At 26.8% G+C, this 25115-nt stretch overlaps 1 protein-coding gene across 12 annotated transcripts in view; it reads right to left on the bottom strand.

Moving 5' to 3' along the window:
• Nucleotides 1–24679, bottom strand: part of LOC108001636 (rho guanine nucleotide exchange factor 10) — a 40342-nt gene extending 15663 nt beyond the window's left edge. Inside the window, exons 1-6 of one of the 12 annotated variants that reach the window (XM_062072709.1) lie at nt 24537–24674; nt 23434–23684; nt 18661–18841; nt 16765–17030; nt 14601–14888; nt 13728–13882 (exon numbers count right to left, since the gene is read on the bottom strand). In XM_062072709.1, coding sequence (XP_061928693.1) covers nt 13728–13882; nt 14601–14888; nt 16765–17030 — 709 coding nt within the window. In that variant the 5' untranslated portion in view covers nt 18661–18841; nt 23434–23684; nt 24537–24674. Of the gene's footprint in view, nt 1–1557; nt 1709–4301; nt 5996–13727; nt 13883–14600; nt 14889–16764; nt 17031–18660; nt 18842–23433; nt 24251–24536 lie in introns of those variants that run through there. The other 11 variants (XM_062072686.1, XM_062072689.1, XM_062072718.1 and 8 more) reach the window with 11 other exon arrangements.
• Nucleotides 24680–25115: the final 436 nt, after the last annotated feature.

Genomic DNA, 25115 nt, shown 5'->3' with positions numbered 1-25115 from the left:
ATTGATATATTATATTAAATAAATCCTTATATATATATATATATAAATATGTATATAAGAGTAAGAATACAATAAACATTCATATAACAAGCCAATATATCACAGATGTTCGTATCACATAGATTATCTCAATTGCATGCATTAATATACTTTGAAATAAAACAATACAAACTAGTCAGATCAATTAAATATATCGAACACTCACGAAATAATTTTAGATAAATATATTTTTTTTAAAAATAGCATATATCTTCCTTGATTTTTTCTGATGTTTTTTAGTTTCTTCAATGCATTTCGAGCCATTACTTTTGGATTTAAATAAAAGTGGATATGGAGCAAATAAAGCATACTATAAAAATGCAACAAAATAATGTATAACAAACTGCAGGATACGAGTATGTTGTTTTCAAACATTGATGCATATTTAAGCGCAAGCAGACAGCTTGGAGAGATGTATCTTTTATGTATTTGAACTTTCTCATTCGTATTGAGTATATTGCGTAATATTGCATATTTGATTTGTGCATTTCACCAACATTGCGTGATAGTTTTCAGTATTTTTTTATAATGTTTCATATCAAATTTGAAGATTATTTGTTAATAATTACATATATCTATATATTCCATGAGAATATGAATTTAATTTATACAATATATAATATATTTCGTATTATTGTGTAAATTAATTTAAATATATATACATATATATATATATATATATATATATATGATATATAATTATATAAATATAAATAAAATAGTATAAATATTATTTGTTATTCAATATATTTAAGAATATTAATATTATTTATAAAATTTTATAAAATTATAAATTAATTATTTAATATTGTTAATTATCTTAACAATGTCGAGACGTTTATTATTTAAATTTATGAACAAAAAGTGCGGGCATGATAATTAATCGCGAGGGCAATTTAATTATATACAGGATATACAATACCGTCCTTGTTTTCCGGAAGAGTCTTATAAAATCTATTACGTCACAGATGCGTATACAAGTCAAATTGTATTATACGACCGATTAACTACTACGCATTCCGTTTATCTCTATTTTCTAACATGCAAAATAAATGCTTCATATTTTCATTATGAAACGTTTTCTTTTTAATTTCTATCTCTTCTCATCTCTTTCTTTCTTTTGAAATTTATTTTTACGAATAGATTAAAATTAATTTTGTAATTTATTCATTTTAAATTTATATTTATATGTCTATAATATTATTTATTATTTTATTTTGAGAAATAATTTCTATTGAATGAGATAAATATATTATATATATATACATATATATGTATATATGTATAAATAAATATATGTATATCAATCAATGAAAAGCGAAAAAAATCATATTTTGTATTCATATAATACAATTATTAATTTTGGAATGTATCAATTAATTAAAAGTAGTAAAGTGCGAATCTATATATATAAGTCACAACAGCACGCCACATGTATATTCATTACAAGCATGAAGTCGTGTGAGCAGTTCACTAAGAGGTTAGCTTTTTACAGAGACACACGTGCTCCCCACTAACTTTATTTCTGACGACAGAGTCCACAATTCGAGGAGTCATCGGCACGAGAATACTTCCTTTTTCGCTAGCGGGGAGCCGAATTTACTACGCACTCGGTTATCCCTGGTCCCTTAACTGTTCACATTTAAACATGCATAACTGAGATTAGGCGGCAACTGTTCTTGCCAGCGGGTGCGCGCGAAACCAGTTCATAATGGCTGCGCCTATGATTTTCAATGGATACATAATATTCACTTAGATTCTTCCGTATAATATTACATAATGGCACGATAACCTTGATCTTTATAACTAATGATCAGAAAACCGATATCTTTTTCATTTATATTAGAAAAATTTTGAATTTAATCTTTTATAAAGAAATATTTAAATACATTCTAAAATTATCTATTAGAAGAATTTCTTATGATATTGAATTTAATTTTTCAAAAAAAAAATTTAAATATACTTTATTTTTAAAATTTTTTAATTATATCATTCATTTGAGTAGCACTATAACGATAGAAAGATGAAAAAAATAAAATATAAATATATAATATAAGGTTATGTAATAAATCATTGTTTAAAGATAAGATGTATCTCTACTAGATCATTATTAATAAGGATTTTTATGTAATATATTGTTTTGGTTCTTGTGAGTCTATCACAATTAAAAATACTTATTATATATGAATATTTCTAAATAATTTTTTAAATTAAATTAATAAAATAAAGTTACACTATTAAAGTTATAAAAATAAAAGATCTATAAGGATGTTTAAAATATATAGATATCGATACGTAGAGATTATTAGACTCTATTGATAATATATCTGTGGGAGAGGAAAAGTAAAACTAAACAGGTTTTTAGGGAAACCGAAGTGACTTGCGTTCAATGAAATAAGCTGGATTGAATTACGTATATTGCCATACTATTATCATTACGAATTGCCTTTTGCGGTTTCAAACATGCGTTGCTTATCACGGTCAGTGTTCCATTTTCTTTTCTTTTTTTGTATTTTTTCATTCCCGTTTACAATAACTATCAAATTTTTTACTATTTTTTCCATAAATTTATTATATAAGTTAATAAAAATCATATATATCATATATATTTTATTATTTCAATATTATAATAATTATGGCAAAAAATAATTAAAAAAACTATGTATGTATATATATACATATATATATACATATAAAAAGCGAAACAGTTTTTATGTAAATTTTGTTCTAGTTTATACTGGCAGAATTTGATATTTACTATAAAATATAAAATAGAAAAAAAAAATATAATGAAATATGCATATACACATGATTTCTTGATATTCAAGAAAGAGATTCAAAAGAAAGTGTTTTTGATTTATGTATTTATAAATATTCAATCAAACGTTATATGGCGTATAATTATCCATGTCGCTTTCAAAAGGTATAGATTAATATCATTTGTTCCCCTTCACTATCTTAACCGGTTCATCTACGTGCACAATAATGAAAGCGAATGGAATACAACACATTTTTAATAACTAGCAAAATACCGACGACCGGTATGACATTTCAATTTGCACTTTTATAAGAGAAAGCACACCCACGCACGAATAACAAGTCCTATGATATAGTAAATATTCAATACTTATTTGATGGTTTATAAGATCATACATCACTCGGCAAAAATTATCACATTAATTAATTGTATCCTAAATGAGTTGCTCAAATATTTCAATCTTAAATCGAGACGAATTAAAAATTTAATATTTTGCAGGTGTCGCATATGCCAACATGAATCTATTAGATTAAACCGTATACGAGGCGTGCCGATTACGATAAATATAGCAATTCAGATCCCCAAGTAAAAACATAGTTTAGTTTTTATAATATTCACGCACATATGATTCAAAATTCACATTTATGCACATGTGTTTTTATTTTTTGATATAATAGCAATCGATATTTACTAAATTTATGACGTAAATCATAAGGAAATAAAAATTGCAAAATTTATTTCCTATTAATATTTATAAATTATGAATACACACATTAATTTCATAAACAAACTAGATTAAAAATTTCCAAACTAAAAATAATTTAATATAAAAATTAAATTTACCAATTTATGCAGAATGATATTATTGAAAATCAAGATTTTTATGTAATATTAATAATCTTACAATTATTTTTATTGACATTATCATGAAACACATTTTTGAACACCATGATTCAAAACGGAATCACGTTACTCACAAATTGAACGAAAATTTAATATAATGAAAGACGTTAGAAAACGATAGAGGATAAGAAGGAGACATATGGATGATGCACCAAGAATGCTGGGCACTATCCTGAAGTTGACGCTGCTCGGTACGGGCGTTTCATCGTTTCCACGCAACCGTGCCGATGCCAATTATCGGAACAATGATCGACCGTGTCGCAATAGAATTGGTCACATAGTCACTTTCATACTTCAAATATTATTTGATTCACTGAATGAACATTTTAGAAAATTTAAAAAAATTATTATTGACTATTATCCTTTTATTTGAAAAAATATTTTATCTCACAAATCTCTCGAATTCATTTCAAAACACAATGCCAACAGACAGGTTAGAGTGTTGTATTTAGATTTTTAATTCAAAAATTTCAATAAACTAATGACAGAAAAGAGAATGAACTACTGTTTCTAATTGAATATCATCACTAAACATGCATACAACACAGAAAAATCACACTACGAAAATAGAAATTTAATAGAATTTTTGACAAACACTCACAGGAACAAAACTTACACTTGATAAGGATGACACCATTATGCAGCTCCTCCATCTCGCGGAGGCGAGGTATTTTCGTCACGTTTTGTCTTCCAGGTTAAAATCTATTATTTGTTATTGAGCACCAAATGCTGATCGTTTTCTTTCGTTCTCACAACGTGCTCGTAATCGTGTTGAAGAGCCAACATACGCGCACGCTCTTGGTGTTCAATCGAAAAAACTGTAAAATGACACTTCTCCAACACAGAGAACACAATTAACTAAAAATCACCGTGCACACGTGGTTACGCGGCCGGCCGCGAGCATAATTAATATTGCAACGTGCACCGATAAGAATGCGTTGTGTCTGACAAAGAAACGCCACCAAAATCGAGTAAACATGGCCGCGCGCGCGCTTCTACTCTCCGTGGCCCGCGGACCCGTCACGCACTGAGGGAGGTTGCATGGAAACGAAGGGCATAGAGGAGAGATAGAGAGACCAAGTAAAAGAGAGAAAGAGAAAAGAAAAGAGTGATCGAGGCTGCGGCAGCCTGACTGAAAGAGAGACGCACGAAGAGAGAGAATAGAACAGAGGGTGCTGTAACTTGCGAACAAGAGAGAAAGTTAGAGAGAGTGAAAAACTAAACCTATTATGAGAAAACGAAATGGGAAAGAGAGAGATTAACAAACAGCTTGCGGACGAACAAAGATGAAAAGAACAGACAGGTAGACCGAAAGAATAGACCATTGTACTATATAGTATTCAACGGATAGAGGAAGAGGGGAGAAAGAAAAGAAAGAGAGAGAAACGAAGATAGCATAATCGACATAAAGAAAGAAAAACAGAGATCGCCTTCTCGCTTTGTGATAGTTTATATAATGACCGCCATGCGGCGCCACCTCTAATACTCGACTTTCAATCATGAAAGCTTACATTCCATAGTTAGAACTAAAGCAGAACTATTTTCTAATTTGAAATATTGTTAAATAGTGAAAATGTATAGCAACTGAATTTTCAGAATTTTTAGAAATATGTTTGAAAAATATGTTTAGCTTTCTGTATTCCAAAAGAATAGTTTGTAACTGGTAGTAAATTCTAAAAAAAATTTATCTATGTAAATAAAATAAAACATTATATTACGATAACAAATTTTATTTTTTTTCAATTAAATATTTAAAATTTTTTAATATGAAACTATTCTTTTATCATGTAAATTCTTAATACGATTATATATCAATGCATCTTCAATTAGATTCATATATATTATTAGATTTCATCTCTTATCATTTTAAATTATTATATTATCGATTACATCATCTTTTTTTAAAACTAAATATATTAATTATTATATCAAAAGCTATACAAGAAATTTTACTTTTTAGCATTTAATTATATAAGAAGTATTATATTTTGAAGATCATAAATATGTTATTTTAAAATTAACAATTATACTATTAAAAATATATAAATAAATAAAATGATATAATAAATAAAAAAAAAATTCTTTGTAAAACAAAAATGAGTGTAAGCAATATGTTGACACACAAATTGTTCTTACGTGAGAAATATGATGCATTTTGAAAGTCCAAAATATTTCTTGCGTCTGCAAAACATTTTATGTGCACATAAATATTCAAAAAAATATGAAAAATTATTTTTTTTTCTTTAAAAATAATTGCAGAAATTTTTGCAGATGAAAATACATATATCATGTCAATTTAAGAAAATTATATCATACGCATTATAATAAAATATAATATATATGTATATATACATATATTCTAAAAATTAATCTAAATTATTAAATAAATTATTGTATAAACTTATATGAAATAAAAATTTTTGGCAAAATTAAAATATGTCGTTGCCAATAAGGCAAATAGCGAAGACTAGAAATTAAATTATATTTATGAAAATTTTCTTTAGTATTAATTTTTATCAATATTCGATATATATATTTGATATGAAATATTTAATTTTTTAATAAATTTAAATTTAATTTGAAAAAATAATTGAAATCTTAAAATCTATTCTCTAAAATAAAAAATTTGTCAAATGTATTTTATTTTCTAAATTATATTTTTTTATTGATGATCAATCAAAGAATCAATATTTTTTATTAAAAATGTTCATAGTCGATAACACAGCGAAGGAAAAGAGCAAAGCATAATTGGTTGAGCAAGAGGAAAAAGAGCTGTTGTGTAGTTTTAATGGGAGATGGCGACGCACGTTTGTTTTCGTTCTTTGTTTGATATTATTTAAATTTATTATATAAAATTTGTGTATATATATACCTCTCATAATTTTATTCTTTCAAATATATATTTCACTCCCTTCTGTTTTATTGATGAAGACTAAAATCAAGTATTTATGTACTAGAATTTCTGATTATAAGAAATTTTCATTCTATATCCCTCATAAATTTATATCGAACAACAATCTAAATTTCTATCTTCCTTCGTTTATGATTATTACTCACAACTTCAAATATCAAATTATTATGATTTTTACTATTATCTTCTTTTGATATGATATATATCGTACTATTAAATATTGCATTGACTGAATTCACTAGAGATTTACGCGCATACGTATTTATAATTGCTTATTCGTCATTTTCACTATCATTCTTTCCTTTGATTTTTTCTTTTATCTCCATGTTTTTTTTTAATACGACATTATGACTAATACGACAATATGATTATTCATGTTACATTTTATTAGCTATGTAACCAAATCGTTAGTTTGATTTTTATAATCACCATATTTATCTCGATGCACATAAGTAATTCGAAGAAACATACAATGGAATGTGTGCTTGCGCCTATCCACGTGTCCTGTAGTATTAAATCGCGCTATTTAAATTATTATTCTTCTCACTATCTCGTTCTTCTCATTTCCTTTCTTTTCTTCCTCCTCATGATAATCGATCTCCATCTTTATTCTTCGGATACAGCATTCTTCCAGCAATATAACTTATCTAATAAGAATCATTATCATGATTATAATCGCGATTAGTCACGCAGATAGTCACACGGGATTTCCTTTTCATTTTATGGATGTTCACAAAGACTGAGAATCTCACTTATTTATTCATTCAGCTTCGAAAAATGCAAACTATTTATTGGCAATAAATATTCAGCTCAAACTGGATAGGAGTAAGTATAATGTCAAACTTTTTTTTAAATTTTTTATCATTAAAAAAAGAAATTTTGTTAAGATATTATATGTTATACATATTATATTATAATTCATACAATCATATGTTTTATCATTGAAAAATTATATTTATTTATAAGAAAATAAAATTTCGAGTTCCAAATTACAATACATTAGCATATTGCATTATATATGTTAATATATTATATTAATTATGTATATAATATGCTCATATTATATAATACGCTCAATCTTATATAATAAGGCTCATTATGGGATGTTTATATGAGATAAAAATATAGTCGATGAAATTGAAAAAGAAATTCTTGGCTAAAAAGAGGCACACTAATATTAAAATAGAATGAAATACCGAAATATCGAGCTGTGAGTTGGTATCATTAACAACCTATCATAACAAAAATTGAAATTGTCATCTTATAAATTATCTCATAATTTTTTTAAGAATTATCTTTTATTTAAAATTGTAATGAATTTTAAAAACTTTTAATTTTTAATTAAAAATAGTTCAAAAATATAAAAATATAAATTTTAAAGTAATTCTGAAATATTTTTGTTATATAATTACCACATAACTGATTTGTTTGATAAAATTATCTACCTAAACTATTCAATATAACTATTCAAATAATTAAAATGTATTAGATATATCACAATGAAATATTATATCGACACTCTAAACGGTATTGCATCACAATTCAACGGAAACGGAAATGAACAGCAACATTGCACTTCATCTTATGTGCCATATTACCCACTTTACTTATCAAACGTTCTTCTTGAACCATTCCTTTATTATTCAAGCCGCGTATGCTTCTAGATAAGAACAAAACAATAGGCCGATTTTATTCTTTATCGCGAATAGTGTCCTCACTGTTCGTTTCTCAGAATGCGAATCGCGAAAATACATAACACAAAGCGAGACTGAACGCATTTCATTGTCTATATCTAAAGTATCTCTTAAAGTATTCCCCTTTTATTTTATTTCACTTACTTTTTCCATCAATTCTTGGGTATATTTTACAACGGATGCGAAAAGAATTTCCAGTATAATGGCTAATATGTATTATAGAGTATTAAAGAAGAAATGATCAAATCTATTGCAACAGTACAAAGTGAAACAAGACAGATGTTTTTTATTGCTCTAATGATTAACCACGATCATTCGTTGATCCTCATGCATGAGTTAGTTTGCTTTATCCTTGTTTATGTTCGTTTCAGCGTGAAGTACAATAAACGTTTCTCTGCCGCGAGATAAGCACTTTGGCGTGAAGAATCACGATAAACCGTCTCAAATTCATGGATTCGAGACGATCCAGTTTCTTGTTTCCGCATAACTAAGTATCTTCGTGGTTTATCTTAATACTGGAATTACTAAACTAAAATTAAAATTAAGAATTTCATATTTTTTATTTCGACGACTATAATATCATGTATATTTTATTTTATACGATATCCTTGGCAAAATTAACAATTAATTGTATTTTATAGAAATACAAATATTGTAAATACTTATTAAAATCAATAATTCTAATGTTAATCGAGTTTTCTGTATAACATACGTTTCTCAATAAAACTTTTAAAATAAAATATTTTGATTTGTTTAGTATAGATAGATTAAAGGAAATATTAATTAATGGTTATAGAAATATTTCCTGAATATCGTTCGAATTCTTCGCAATTAATTCTTTAATATATTTTTCTAATCCTAATCTAATAAATATCAATTTTACATGTTAAAAAAACAAAAAAAGCTAATATATTATTTATATAAGTTATTTTTGTACAAATTACTAAAAATTATTTGGAATGTATTTATATAAAATTATAACATTGATAATACCCCGCCGATTATACATTTTTACCGATCTGTTGAAGGGTTTGGTACATGGAAACAGAAACAGCGCACAGTGTTTCATGGTTATTTTATAATACAATAATCGATGAAGTTTTTGGATCACATCGAACAACGAGAGTACATCGTCCCTACAAATTCCTTTACGTCTCCTTGACACCGGAAGAACCCACCTCATTTGTAAACGCGTTTCCGGTTCAATCTAATCCGGAAATTGAGCATCGAATCAGTGATTCATTTCCGGAATAAAGACTAAAGACACTTGGTATTAATTGTTCAATCGAAGTACAAAAAGTATGGGCGAAAGATACATACTAATGATCTTGAAATATGTTACGAGTGTCAACATATATTGAATAACTTTTCCCTATAGATATAACCGCTATTCGTCTTTAATTTCCAAGATATTAGCAAAAAACTTTTACCACAGATAACCCAAACACAGCCAATACAATACATTTATCATTCGTTAGTTTTTCATGAGGCATCAATATGTAGATAAAATACATATTGAGTTAGGTTAGGTTTAAGTTAGGTTATGTTATAATTTGGTTATAACGTTATATATTGAAAAATAGAATTTTTGATAGATAAAAATAGTTGAATAATCCATTGTTTAATGAATAAATTAAATGATAATTGTAAATAAAAGTCTCTTCTGTCTAATTATTATGAGATATTTTGTTTTTTACGATTAAAAATAATTTATTAGTTTCTCATATGTAGTTTATTATTTTTGAAAATGTTTTTGCGATTATTACATTATTACTCGAAGCTAACGATTGAGAAAGTGACGTTAGAGACGATGTTAGAATTGCTCGAAAGATTTAGTTAGACTATATGAAAGGGATGTCGAGAAGAGAAGACAATGAATGATGCGTAACAAGGATAAGAAAAATCGCGGAGTAAAATCAGATGATAGTATCGTATCGTGATGATCGCAAAGAATAATACTTTAGAAATCATTCAAAATAAAAAAACAACATTAATGAATACATAAAAAAATATTGAATACATTTATCGCAATTCAATATTTTTATTACGAGGTTAAACTAAAATGAAAAATTAAAAAAAAAAGAAATAACAATAAATCGAAAAAAGAATTCGATCATAGACTTGAAGTCTCACATTTTTCGATATCTTTTCGCATATATACTCTTCATCAAAAAGATTTCGTATTCCTTTCAGTGAAACAATTGCTATTACTATTGCGGAACAAATAGATTATTGTATTTAAGAAAGCTTGTTTTTTCGTTGGAAATCTTACACGTTTTGCCGCATGAGTGTTCAAGCGTGACTGTAGCAAAATGTCTTCCATTCATAACGAAATCTGAGATATGATTTTAATCTTTGATTAAAGTTTGAAAGACAACATAAAATTTAATTTTACTTTCCTAGCATCCAATATTTATATATCAAGATATATATATTAAACTTTCAATGAAATATATTGATTTAATTTATTTTTCTGAATCAATCTACCGATTAATTTCCTTTTCACCGATTTTTAGTACTGAATAGTAATAGTACTGAATAACGAGTAACTCGAAAACTAAGATCAATTATACAAAGGAAAAAGTCGCTCAAAATATTTTACATTTTTTAATTAAAATTAAAATTTAATAATTTAAGAATGTCTAATAAATCTAATTTATGTTCTTAAAATTTATAATTTTCAATATTTGTTATTTTTTTGTCGAATTGACAATATACATACATATATACATCGACAAGGAGAATTCGAGAAATAATTTAAGTATTCAAATATTCAAATTACAGTTCTCGGACATAGCGTATTCTTCACGATTGTGGAGTTCGTCGACTTCACCTTGAAATTCCGAGAAAACTCGTAACATCCGGTCACCACAAAGCTGGTATTGTTCCACGCGGGACGAGTGTCCTCGAGGTTCTGTCTAGAGATTAGGGTAGGCCTAGGTCTCTTGAGAATAGCGGGATTCCGGAAACCATATGGTCAAGTGTTTAAGAGACTGTTCTTTTCTGAACACCTGCCCCTGCACAGGATTCTTTGTTTACGATTTCTTTCGATTATCGATCACTATAGTGTAAAAAATTAATCTTAGCGAAAAAATAATGTTTCATTCTTGACTTTATACAATATTAAAGAATAAAAATATCTTTAAATATTTGCAAACTTTAAAAAATTTTTTTAAATTTTATCTTAAAATATAAAATACTACAAGTTTAATTTTATTTTATATTTTAAGCAAATTAATTTTTAAGGATATGAATTAAATCGAACGGTCAAAAATCTGAAGAGCATATAAGAGTGAAACTCTCGTTCAAATGTGTAAAAAGTGAAGTAGAAAGATGGAAATAAAGGCAGAGATGATATAAAGAGAAAAAGAGAGATCACAGTGAAATCACAGTGGAGAGTAAGAAAGACAGAGGCAATAAGTTGGGTGTGCACGTGGTCTCGCATCTGCTTCTCCACCGAATGACCCTGCGGCTGACCCGTTCCAAGTACCAATAATTAACTCGGTTCGTGCGCCAAATGCACACGAATGTACATGAGACTAAACGCTTGCGTCATAGTCCGAGAGAGGGCAGTGTTCCCATGAAAGAAAGGCCTGCGCATACTTGTGCAGTTATGCGCGACAAAGGGCCGTGATACGAACGCATAAAAGGTGTTCGATGGGTCTCTGAACATGATTCACCAAGAGGATTGATCGAGATTGAAGTTGTGTTTTGCAATATATCCCATCAATGATGTATAACGTTCAAAATAATCAGCTATACTCATTTCTTAGGATATTACTTTTACATTTTCATTGTTTGGACAGTATTTTAAACGTTGTTTAGTCTAGCATTAATATAACACGTATATTACGTATATCTCAAACTACGTTCATATTGGCATATGAACAATGAAAATATTCATTATATTCATTTATGCTATTGAATACGAATAATCATGCACTTATGTAATCATTTGCCGATCGAAACTAATATTAAAAAATTCAATTGATATAATTAATATATTAATACTCTACATTAAATTAGTATATTATAATATATCAATTAAAATATTATAATAATTCTATTTATGTAATTTAATTATTAACAGCAATACTTTGTAGCAATACTTGCTACTAACTTTAAAATATTTTCTCTGATAATTCTTATTTTATTTGAATTTAAAAAATGAAATATACAGAATCGAATCCGAAGCCTTGCTAACTTCTTTGACATTTCGCTTCTAGAATATTATTTCATATAAATGAAAGTGCTAATTCTCTTGCATTCTTTTCAAAGAACTCATAAAAAAGGAGTGGCATTTCTGAATATTTCTCTCACTCTCTATATACTTCCATTTCTTGCTGTTACAGGTTTCGTATTCGCAGCACGATAGTCGAGAGTCGCACAACGAGAATTTTTAACGCAGCTATAGCCGAGTATAATTAATTTCCGACCATGAATACCTCGTGACCGAAGCTTGACCATAGCTTGCACTTTCATTGTACCGACGATTTATTATAGTCAAGATAATCGATAGGAAAAAGAACTCAAACGAACTTTAAATTATTGTTCATCGTTACGATCGCTTATTATTATTTTTTTCAATTATTTCTATCTAATATTTGGTATGATAATATGCAAATATATATATATATATATATATATATATATATATCACGTATCGACATTGAAATAACAGGAATGATAAAATGCCAATCCTGATCATTATCATGTTAACAAATGTGAATAGAAATAAAAATATATTTTTTAAAAATTAAATAATCTAGTTTTGTTTTGTTTCTGATTTATTTTTATATCCAAAATTATATGAATTTTATTCCTAAAAAATTAAATCTTGAATATAAAAATTTCATTCTATTATATAACATTTTTTTATACAAAGAATCGTCTTCAAAATGATATTTTCCATATATCTTTTATATATATATGAAATAAAAATATTTTGGAAGTACAATCAAATCTCTTGAAAAAAATTTGGATTAAATTCAAAAAAAAAAAAAGAAAGAAATGATTATAAATAATGAAGATAATGAAGAAATAAAAATTCGATATATCAAAATCTTTACATATGAAGCTTAATAATTTACTAATTATGATTTAAAAAAAGAAATTAAATTTTTAATAACAAATAAAATCGACAAAAAATTCTTTCATATAAGCGAATAGAAAGTTTAAATCATCTTATGTTATTTGATATAATTCTTATAGTTGAAAGAAGAGATAATATTGAATAATTGCTTTCTGATATCTTGCATAATTGTAGAAACAATGGCGATAGAAATAAATTTATAAAAACTTTAATATGTAAAGATTTAACTATTCTAAACTCAAATGTTAAAAATATTACGTAAAAGCATTTTTATGTTAATAGTTAAACAATAAGTCTAAAATATACAATACAAAAACGAGAATGACTCACCAGTCTTGTTGCTATTGTTTCCGAAAGAATGCAGTTTCTTCCAACCTTTCCAACCCTTTTTCCAGATCATAACCGCCTTCGTTTTACGTTGCCCGCCTGCTAATTCCGGAGTACTAGTCTTGCCCATTCCTCTCCTCAACGATCCTAGTCCAGACCTGAACAAATAACAATTGACAATTTTAGATTTCTTTTTCTTTTTCTTTTGATTCATTAGTTATTATCTATGTTTTTTTATTTTTTTAGATTTATTAATTTCAGGTTACTCAGAAGAAAGACTAATTGCTTACAAGTACAAATAAAAAATTTATAGAAATTTATTTCTTTTCTTTATTTCTGTATTTTTTTTTTTATTATTAACATCATTGTTTTTGAGTATGTACTTATATGTAACATAAGAAAAGATTCAACAAGTTACAAATAAAAATCTATTTGAATAATTAATGAAAAAATGTTTTATGAATATGACTTATCATTAAGTTACTCTATTATATATTATCAAATTTAGTTATATTAGAAGAGTATTATTGTTATATATTTTAAAATAAGAAAAAGAATGATTCAAATAACCTATGCATTAAAATGTATTTTAAATATTACACAAATATTGCATTTAATTGAACAATTATATATCTTTACCAATAAAAAAAATGATTCAAAATGATATTCATTCCAGATTGTTTCCAAATATATATAAATAATATCTTCAAGAATAATCTGCAAATCATAAGTAAGAATTGTAAAAAAAATAACTATTCATAACACAATATATATATATATAAATAAAAAATAAAACATAAAGAATAAACACAAAGAATTGATATATGCCGCAATTTTTACCAACTATGTACATAAGTATAATATTTTTCTATCAACCTGTAACTTGCACTGGAGCTTCCACTGAAGCCACTGTCCATGTCACAGCCAACAGGCGAAAGGAGGTCATCGGTGGGACTGACCGAGGATAACAGTTCCTCCGTAGATGCTCCGCGTTGATCCTGTGCTTCGTCCTCGTTGTTGTTATCGACCACTGTGGGCATTAACATCGCCTCTACGCTCAGGTTCAATTCTCCTAATACTCGACGATGCCGTGACTGAACACGTCGCACTTCCTCCGCCACCAGGGATCTTCTCGAACCGTGCAACGCTCGATGACATTGTCTGCTAATGAATTCGAGTTCTCCATTAGTATTTACGAATGCTTCTCTCTTGCATTTACAATATGTGATATCGTATAAGCAATTTGGATAAACGATGATTACACTCAACAGTTATTCGTAATTTAATTTTGTAAATTAAATATGCAAAAATTATTAACGTTTATACGTAAAATAATTAGATGCATAAAAGAATATTATATATATATATATATGTATATATATTTTTAATATCTTGTATTAATCAATAATAAATTTCATTGTAATTAAATATAATTATTTAATAACAAATATTTCACATTTATCAGAATAAAATAAAAGATATAGTAAATCTGATGATTAACTCTTTCATCGATTTTAATAATCTTGAAATATATCGTAAAAAATATTACTCTGAACAACTTTTTTTATGTATACCATCTACACAATCTTTGTTTTCGAGATATTTTCGACAAAAACTATATACAATTATATTATATTGAATTCTACCTATACATATTTGTAATACAATACAAGCATAATTTCATTTGTCTGGTGATCAGTTTTCATCTATCAGTTTTGATTTTCTTATCTCTGTATTATATTTCATGAATTTAAAATATACAACTCCATTACGTAACTGCATACGCAAAGCTGTAAGAAATGTTTTTAGAAATTTTATTTTAGTATCGATCTAGCTATTACTATTCAATGTAGTGTATTACGAGCTTGGATAATTTACGATCGACCGAAGTTACAATTAGATTCTTATAGCGATACACAGTTGATGAATGCAGTATGGAATAAAATTTATCCAATCTTCGTTTATATCAACTATAAAGAAAAGATAATAATTATAATTTCTATTCATCTATTTTATTCGATTATTATAAAATGGCACTTGAGCATACGCTGCTATCAGCATGCATATATAGGCAAAATTTAATTTAATTTAATGATAACTATAAACTTTTAAAAAAATTAATCGATAGTGGATTATGATATTATATAAGGGGAAAAAGTTATTTTCTACAACATATTTAATCATCAAAATTGAGAATGCGTCCATTTTTTAAATAACTAATCGATATAATGTTATAACAAAATATTTATAATAAACATGAATATTTCAATTTTTATATTATTAGCGAAATGTTTAAAAACCTGAGCAAATGTTCCTCCAATTTGCGATATCCAATCAAAAGCATTCCATTCAAAGAAAACAGCAAAACCGTTGAGTTTTTTGCGAGACACGCAACAATTTACTCGAAGATCGAATTTAATCTGAATAGATAGGTATTCGTGTTATCCCCATGCGTGACTCATGTTCTTGAATGCAATTGCACGTTCGTGACAATCTTCTCTTCTTGTTTTTTTATTGTTTACGACTTTAATCGTTAAATCGCATAGCATCCGGTGAATATGGTACGCCGAATCGTACCAAGTGATCAAAAAGGAGAAGGGGTTCGTCCACTCCACTTGAATCGTGCGCATGCGTTCGACTTGAAGTTCACTTCGCATCGAGGCAAATGAACGTGCGTATTCATCAACCATTTAGATTGAATGAAACATAATTCTACCGCGCCAATCAACAACGAGCGTTCCTATCGACCGTAAGAAGCCTTTAGTCTTCCCTTGAAAGCAAACACCATTTTCCTGGCATAGAATAATAATACTCAAAGATAGATTTTCACGAAAGGAAATAGAAACCTGATAAATTTGAGATAAATTGGTTGAATTCCGTGAATTTGTTATATGTTCGATTTTCATGAGTTCAATTTCTTGAAATATTATTAAGTTTATATTTAATATCTTATGTTTCATAATTATGGCATATTAAATTTTTGAGATATAACGAGAGGCATTATTTTCGAATAATTATCTTTTTATGATAAATTTCTCACTTGATTTCCGATATCTCCTCGTAAATATTCTCCTCCGTGCCGTATCGTGTCATGTATGTATGCCTTTTGAATGAATCCGGACGCACTTGTTGTTGTTGCTGCTGCTGTACACGATTCAGGCCCACTTCCGCCGGATATGTGCCGTGCAGCCGACTCGGACCAGGTTCGAAGTAAGCATACGAATAATCCTGAAGGGGATGCTGGTGAGTTGGATTCGTCATTGCGGACGCCACAGGACCAGGATCCACTAATCCAGTGCAGGCCATCTGAAAAAATAAAAAATAATAATTAATTCATAAATAACAATAGTGTAAATAATAATAATAATAATAATAATAATAATTAATTGAAATTATGAGAATATATTTTTGAAAAATAAAATTTTTAATTTTTAACTAAAATATTGTGGAATCTTTTTATGAATGTTATTATAATTTTTATTTAATCATAATTTTATTTTTAAAAATAGTTACAATTAATGTTATAAATAATTAGTAAAATACCTTTATAATAATAAATTATAATATTAAAAAATATAATTTTTGAAATATATTTTTAATGATTTTTAATTGTTAAAATTATTTATACAATATATAATTATTTATTAATTATTTATATTATTACATTACATTAGATTGTGTAATATTAAATATTGTATATGCAAAATATTTTTCACAGAGATAAATCAAACTTTGTAAAGTAAAATTATTTACATTATATATTTACATTTATATTTTTATTAATTTTTTTTAACTTTAAATATGAATAAATTTAAATAAATTTGAAATATTAATATTAAAAGAATGTTGTCTAATTATTTATTTATCAATTCAAATATTTTTATTTGGTTTTTTATTAATCGGTCGATTAATGAAATATTTAATAAAAATAAATATATATTTAGAATTCATTGAGCATAATCATCTAGATATATTATATTATATTACATATAATATGATATATTATATGATTCTGTATATATGACATAATATATATATATGATATGTAATATATGTATGACTAATTTGTAACGGATGATGAAATAGTATTATATATAAATGTTACTTATAATTTTTATGGACAATTATAGTGTTGTAAAATAAATAATAAAATACTCTTGAGATTCTTTATAATTATATGCATAATATAAAATTAAATATATGTATAAATATATTTTTTTTCTGTAACTTTTTTTCTATAACTTTAATTCAAGGCAATAGCTAAAAAGATGCAAAATTATGACATAATTTATAAATCAACATTTCTCAACCTTTTTATCATGTGACCCATATATTTTTTTTTATATTATTTTGTAATGATCCAAACGTTTATGATATAAAATTTTTAAAAATCAAAATCATAATAATATATATACAGTAATATTTGAATATAAGAGTTATTTAGGATAAAAAAACCTTAATTAAAATACCTTATTTCAGTATAATAAAATTGGTTAATAATTGATTGAAATTTCACAATTTGATGTTTTAAACATCAATATTTAACAATAAAAATTAAAAAATATAATGATTTCATATTTATTATATTCATATACTTATTACATTCTATACATTATACCTGTCTCATTTACATTACATATTTTTCACTATTATTTCTAACACAAATATGATAGGAAAAATAGCAGACAAATAACGTCTGCCAATTCTTAGAAATCAATCTATCCGAATATATATATATATATGTATATATATATATATCTAATATTGATCATATGTCTGGACTATATACTTTATATTATAATATGCTATAATTAATATAATATATATTATTATTATATAATGAAATAAAATTATGCATATTTGTGCGTGAGAATATTTCATAACTCATTAAAAATTGAATTGGTTCAGAAACGTTGCAATATATAACATTGCATACCGCAAATTATACCTGACTGTGAGGCGGTGGATAAGGTGGAGGTGGTGGAAACTCCAGGTTGACTCTTCGCGGTGTCGGAACACCCGACGCCATTCCTGGTCCCCCTAAAGACGAAGCCATGATGCATCGTTCCGATTATTGGCTAATTAATGCGCTTCTTTTTCATTGTTTTTCGACATTTCTGTAAAAACCATATCGGCTATCGTTATATACAATTATATCGTTATATAATTTGTAGTAAACGAATTGCTGAATTGGATCGAGTGTAATTACTAATATGTTTCATAAAACCTACTAATTTAAAAAAAAAATTAAATTAAAATTTTATTAATTCAACAATTTTGCTACAAAATAAGTAATGTAAATAAAATTAATTTTGATTATTATTATTTAATATAATTATCAATTGTAATTATGGATTAAGAAGAAAATTAGTAATATTAAATATAATCGAAAAATAATTTTAAACTTTTAGATGCTATGTTTATATTTCTTATTCCATATGTATATTTATTTTTTTTATTTTGATTAAGATTGTGTAATATTAATCATTAAATATAAAATAGTGTATATATATATAAAACATTTTAATATTCAAATTTTTGTCTGCATTCATTGATATTATTCTTGGAAATTAAACTTTCAAAACAGATAAATTACTAAACAAAATTTGATACATTCTTTCATTGAATTCGCAGAAGTTACAGAAGTACAAATAAACAAATATTTCGAAAACTAAACTATCGATCACCAATTATATATATATAGAAATAAATTCTTTAAAATTTTCTCTTCTATAAAATACTTAAAAATTATCAAAATGCATGTAGGCGTCATAGATCGATAGATTGACTCACTTATGACTTCCCACTTCATCTTTTAAAATTAAAATTTAAAATATATCTTTAATATTCCAGAATCAAATAACTTAAAAATCAAAACTATTGTAGTTGTCTATAATCTAACGATAAACGTTAAGTATATACATATTTAATCTTTTCACGTGAAATTTATACGTATAACTATAAACATAACCTCAATGTAATAGTTGAAGGTTAAAGAAAAAAAAATGTATCAATATCTTTATCCTTATTCTATTAATTCAAATTAAGTTTTAAAATATATTTGAATATTCTGAAATTAAATAACGAATTCAAAACTATTATAATTATTTAACGATGCCAATAATAAATTAAATATCTTTTAAAACCTATAGCCACAAACATAACCTCATAATATTGTACAAATACACATAACATTATATAAATACTCTCTATTTATCTTGCATCTTGATTTTGTGCTGAATCGTCTTTTTACGAATTTTATGAATATTTAATTTGTTTGCAAACAAAAACAAAATATAATATCATAAAAAAATTCAAATTTATTATATTGATCTATTACACATCTGTTTTTTAAAAAATAATTCATAAAAGTATGCAACGAGCAGATGTGTGATTTTCAAAACAATTTTCAATGGAAAATATATAACTGAATAATAATGCTTTTTGCGAATAAAATCATCTAAATATTTCTAAAAATTTTCCATTTAGAAGAAAAAATTTAATCTTACATTTAATACAAATGAGATAAAAATGAAAATAAAAACTAAAAGCATTTACAATTTAAAAAAGAAATTTTAATGCTCAGTCTCTCTTCTTCGTGAGCGAAAGTTTTGAATATTTGCATAAGAAATGGAAAAAATTTTTAAGAGATATTCAAGAAGTTTCTTCGTAAACGGATTCGTGCACGCCATCTAGACGAGGGACGAAATTAAAGGAAGAAACAATCTCATGGTAAATGTTGGATAAGATCGTATACAATATCTCCTGTAAAGAGAGAGAAAAAAAAAAAGAAGACAGGTGTGGGACGTGATGCGCTGTAAGCACTCGACGATTGAGATTCAAAACACAGTATATAATTTACGTTAGTAACGTTAACACACGCAAAGACGTGCAATAATGTTTGCTGGGTGTGAGATTTAGCTAACAAGATAAACGTGTTGTTATTTGCAATATTCACATACATGTATTCTTTACATCTTACAATAATGAGAGAAATTAGTTCGTTTATCACGAAGAATGATACATCATGATAATCAATTTGAAGAAATATGGATATAACATTTATTATATTATAAAAATATAAAGAATAAAAAATAATATTCGAAATTATCAAATATTAATGGTGATTTCAAGAAGACAGTGAAAATCCATATTCAAGAAAATATAAATAATACTTGCCAAGAAATATAAACTTTCTTTAATAAATTTATCTTACTTGATATATATATATATATATATATATATGCATCTAAATGAGAATTATCTACCAAAAATGATCATATTTAAATTTTATGATTATTGATAATACAATTAAAAAAAAGTCAAACCCTTTATTTATTTTAATATTTCATATGAATATATACAAAAAATGAAATAAATAAAAAAAATATAACAATCATAAAATTTTTAGAATTAAATTTTTCTTGAGAAATGTATAACAAATATATATTAAGCGAAATATATTCAAATAATAAAATATACATATATATAAGAATGAAGAGATCAAAATAAAGAAGCAATAGGCAATATATCAAAATAAAGAAGCATAGACAATATATCTCATATAATAAATAATTAATTTCTATTTATTATAATACCTATTTAATATAATCAATAATTATCTATTAAAATGATTTGGTTAAATTTATAATGTTTTTCAATTAAGCATGTCGAAATTACTGATATTGAAATGGCAAATTATATGCATGCATAAAATAAGAAAATAGTAGGTAACAGTATATTGCTATACAGCAAGACCTTGAAATATTTTTCTCTGGTAGTTATATATTGCTTTTTTCCCGTTTTCATATTTTTAACTCGTTCATTAAACGCGAATGAATCGATATTGTGCATATTTATTGACTTTCGTTATGATAATGTGATTAATTGGAAACATATTCAAATATATATTGAATATTCATCTTTTAATACAAAATTTGTATAAATCTGCTAGATTTAAATACATGAATATATAACAGAGTAATAAAAATATTTCACTACATTGACCAGTACAATGTCGACTACAATGTCAAATATAACGCTTATTTGAATATTTAGGTTAATTTTTTTTATGTCAAATTTAACGGAAATGTTAAATTATATGAAAATATTTCTTCAAACATTTCCTTTATAATAAAAATTATGATGATGTAATAATTCTATAAAAAAATTCGCCACATCCGTTTTGTTGATCAATTTAATAAATTATTATATTTGCTTTAATTACGTAGTCTATACAGTTGCTCTTGTGACTTTCAAGAACTTTAAACAGTTATTGTTTCCTTACATTATAAACCGCGATCTTGAATTTATTCTTTTGATAAGAATCGACAGAAGAATGGAATCCTATCTTGTAAATATTTGCGATAAAGTTTACGCGTAGTCACGATATTAAGTCTGTAATATTAATATTTTCATTCAATATTCCCTATTCCTATTCACTATTATTATCAATTTACTCGTATTGTTTACTAAATTCTTCGATATAAAAACAAATAATAGAATATTTAAATAGATTAAAATAATTATATTAAAATAATTACATCATAGAGTGTTTTGTAAATTGAACAATAACATATCAAATAATATATTATATATTTGAAATTTCAAAAGTTCATTTAAATTTTTTTATATAAACTATGAGAATTTCTACACACAGATTGTTTACAAATAAGTTTTATAAAAATATGTATATAATATGTTATACGTATAATATAATATATAGAATATATTAACATATATATAACATATATTATAAAAAATACTGCATAATATATCATAAATATATTTCATATATTTTTCATTTTGCATTTTATATTTTGATATATTGATAATATTATCGATAAAACATAATCCCTTATATTGAAATATTTCCGATGTCTCGTCATGAATATATATATATATATATATATATATTGCGGTATTTTTAGATAGGGTTCAATAAATCCAAAATGATATAAATGAAGAATCATCAATGAGAATTTCAATGTGATACTGAAAATACTTGATCGCAAGTGTAATGATTTCCATGTCATAGTTAGTCAAAGAATTCTAAAATTTTACTGTAGAAAAGCTTTTTACGCGTCACGATGACGATTCTATTTCGTTTCATCTATAATGAAAGCTGAAAGAGAAGCTTTTCGAAGTCAAAGCGTGTCTAATGTGTTTAGATCTGGTTTTTGGATAACTGTTCGCACTCAATTACTTGGTTTTATATCAATCAATTATTTTCTAGTATTATTTAAAGATTATATTAAAAAAAACCATATATTAATTTCTCTCAATAATCACGATCATAGCTTGTAACATTTCGCACGATTTATCATACAAAATAAGTAATGATATTTCGAAATAGGAAAATGATACTATAGGTTCAATGATTATGAATCAAAATTGATATACATATCGTGATATGATCTATATATTGAAAAAATTTATTTGAAAGAAATATCAATCAATCAAATAAATAATTTAATAATTTAATATCATAACAGAATTAATGAAGAATTTATTAGAATATTTTTTTTAGCTTGATAATCTTTTTTAATGATGATAAAACCGTTCGTTTAAACTGTTAATTGAAACGATTAGACCGCTTAATAGATAGTGATGATTTCACATACTGGAAACAACATGATGCGAAAGAACTAGACTCTACTTGAAATAAAGTAAAATAAGAATAATAACATAATAACATCAATATACTTGCCGTTCGGAGAAGAGGTATGCTTAAAAGTCAATCCTCATCTCGTTAAGTAATTGGCCGTTGTGAATCCATTTGAAATTCAAAAAAAAGATCCGACGACTGTTTCACAACGTAAACACACTCACGAAGCAAAGATTAGGCCACACACAGGCAGAAAACACAGGGAACCATTCGTTCGCGCCTCGTGCTTAGATAGTTTTGCGTTCGCTCATTGTTGAATGTGGCCAAGCACGCCCCCTTGAGAGACTGGTCGACTGAGGAATGGAGCAGAGAAAAGAGCGACAAAGAGAGTTAAACGGAGATAGAGACAAAAACAGAAAGAGAAGATTGCAAAGCGAAGATAGGTACAGGATGGCTAAAGGGAATTCAAGATGAAAGGAGCGAAAGAATACGAGGCGACGACACAAATCGAATGAAACGCATCAATTGCACAGATTTTTTAAATCACGAACACTGATACACTTCATGACTTTGTATAAATAGAGAGTCATCTATCAAGACAAATTTTCAATGAGCACTTCAACCACCGCATCGATGAAAACGAGTCGACAATTAGAACGATCTGAGGCGCGTATTACAATATTTTCTCGAGAAATGAAAATTAACAAATAATATTGATTTATAATAAAATTCGTTGTTTCATGCGATAAACACTGCTTAAGGGAAAGATATATATACCCTTGCTCTGGGAGATTCGTGCGTTTCCTTGGCTACCATGATCCAGTATCGATCGATGTTCTCACGCACGCTTTAGAAACACCCTTCTTGAAATCATTAGATGTTAGAATCGTGATGGATGAAATTTTTATAAAAAAATTTTTAACAAAACACAATAGTAAACACTTGCGTTAACGAATATTTGCAGCGTGAATACACATTTCTTCGTTTTACAAATCTCTCTAACCCAACACACAAAGCGTTCCTCCTTGATCGCGGTCTGGCCTCTACTGAGAAACAAGTACGCCAGGGGGCAGTCACGAGCAAGCGGTTCTCGAAGCTGTGAGTCTGAAAACCGTCTTCAGAAATCCCCGGTACCCGTTCATGCACAGTTCCATGGATGTATGAGCCAAACGACCAAGCAAACCAAGTACGATCCACCCGCTCACCTCGCTATTCGGACTTGAGACGACGACGTTCCATTGTTTCGTTGTCTCCTGGCCCGGGAGCGTGGCACACAGACAGATACGGCTGCAGTAGCGCACGTGCACGCCCGCCCAATACACGCTAATCTTGGCACATGTACGACCAGGTTAAGAAGCACGTACACGCGGACGCGACCGCACACTCTCCGCTATAAACCGACCGACCAGTCACGCACGATCTCTCGTTCGTGTATGAATGCTGTAGTCCGGTTACCACCAGACTCGAACCCATCACGAACACAGGCTAACTTATGGACGCACACATATTCGTGCGCGTTTGCTCTTCGGTCGCTCACGAACGAAAAACCAATCACAGTGCTTTGAAGTACCGATGGAAATTTATTATATTCTCTTCTTACCACTTAGTCTTTTCTTCTCAATTTTGCAATCATTTCAGTCAATTTTACGTTCATGAAGAAGTATTTATTACTAACAATTTAATATTGAAACTCCAATAAAGGAAAAACAGAGAGAAGAAGTAGAAAGTAACGAACAAAATAAGAAAACGTGATGCTTGGAGAAATATGAGAGATGGAGAGATAA

Source organism: Apis cerana, linkage group LG1 (genome assembly GCF_029169275.1).
Source record: "Apis cerana isolate GH-2021 linkage group LG1, AcerK_1.0, whole genome shotgun sequence".
NCBI classification, from domain to species: domain Eukaryota; kingdom Metazoa; phylum Arthropoda; class Insecta; order Hymenoptera; family Apidae; genus Apis; species Apis cerana.
The sequence above is the reverse complement of the archived record's forward strand: the minus strand, read 5'-3'. Positions and strand labels throughout refer to the sequence as shown.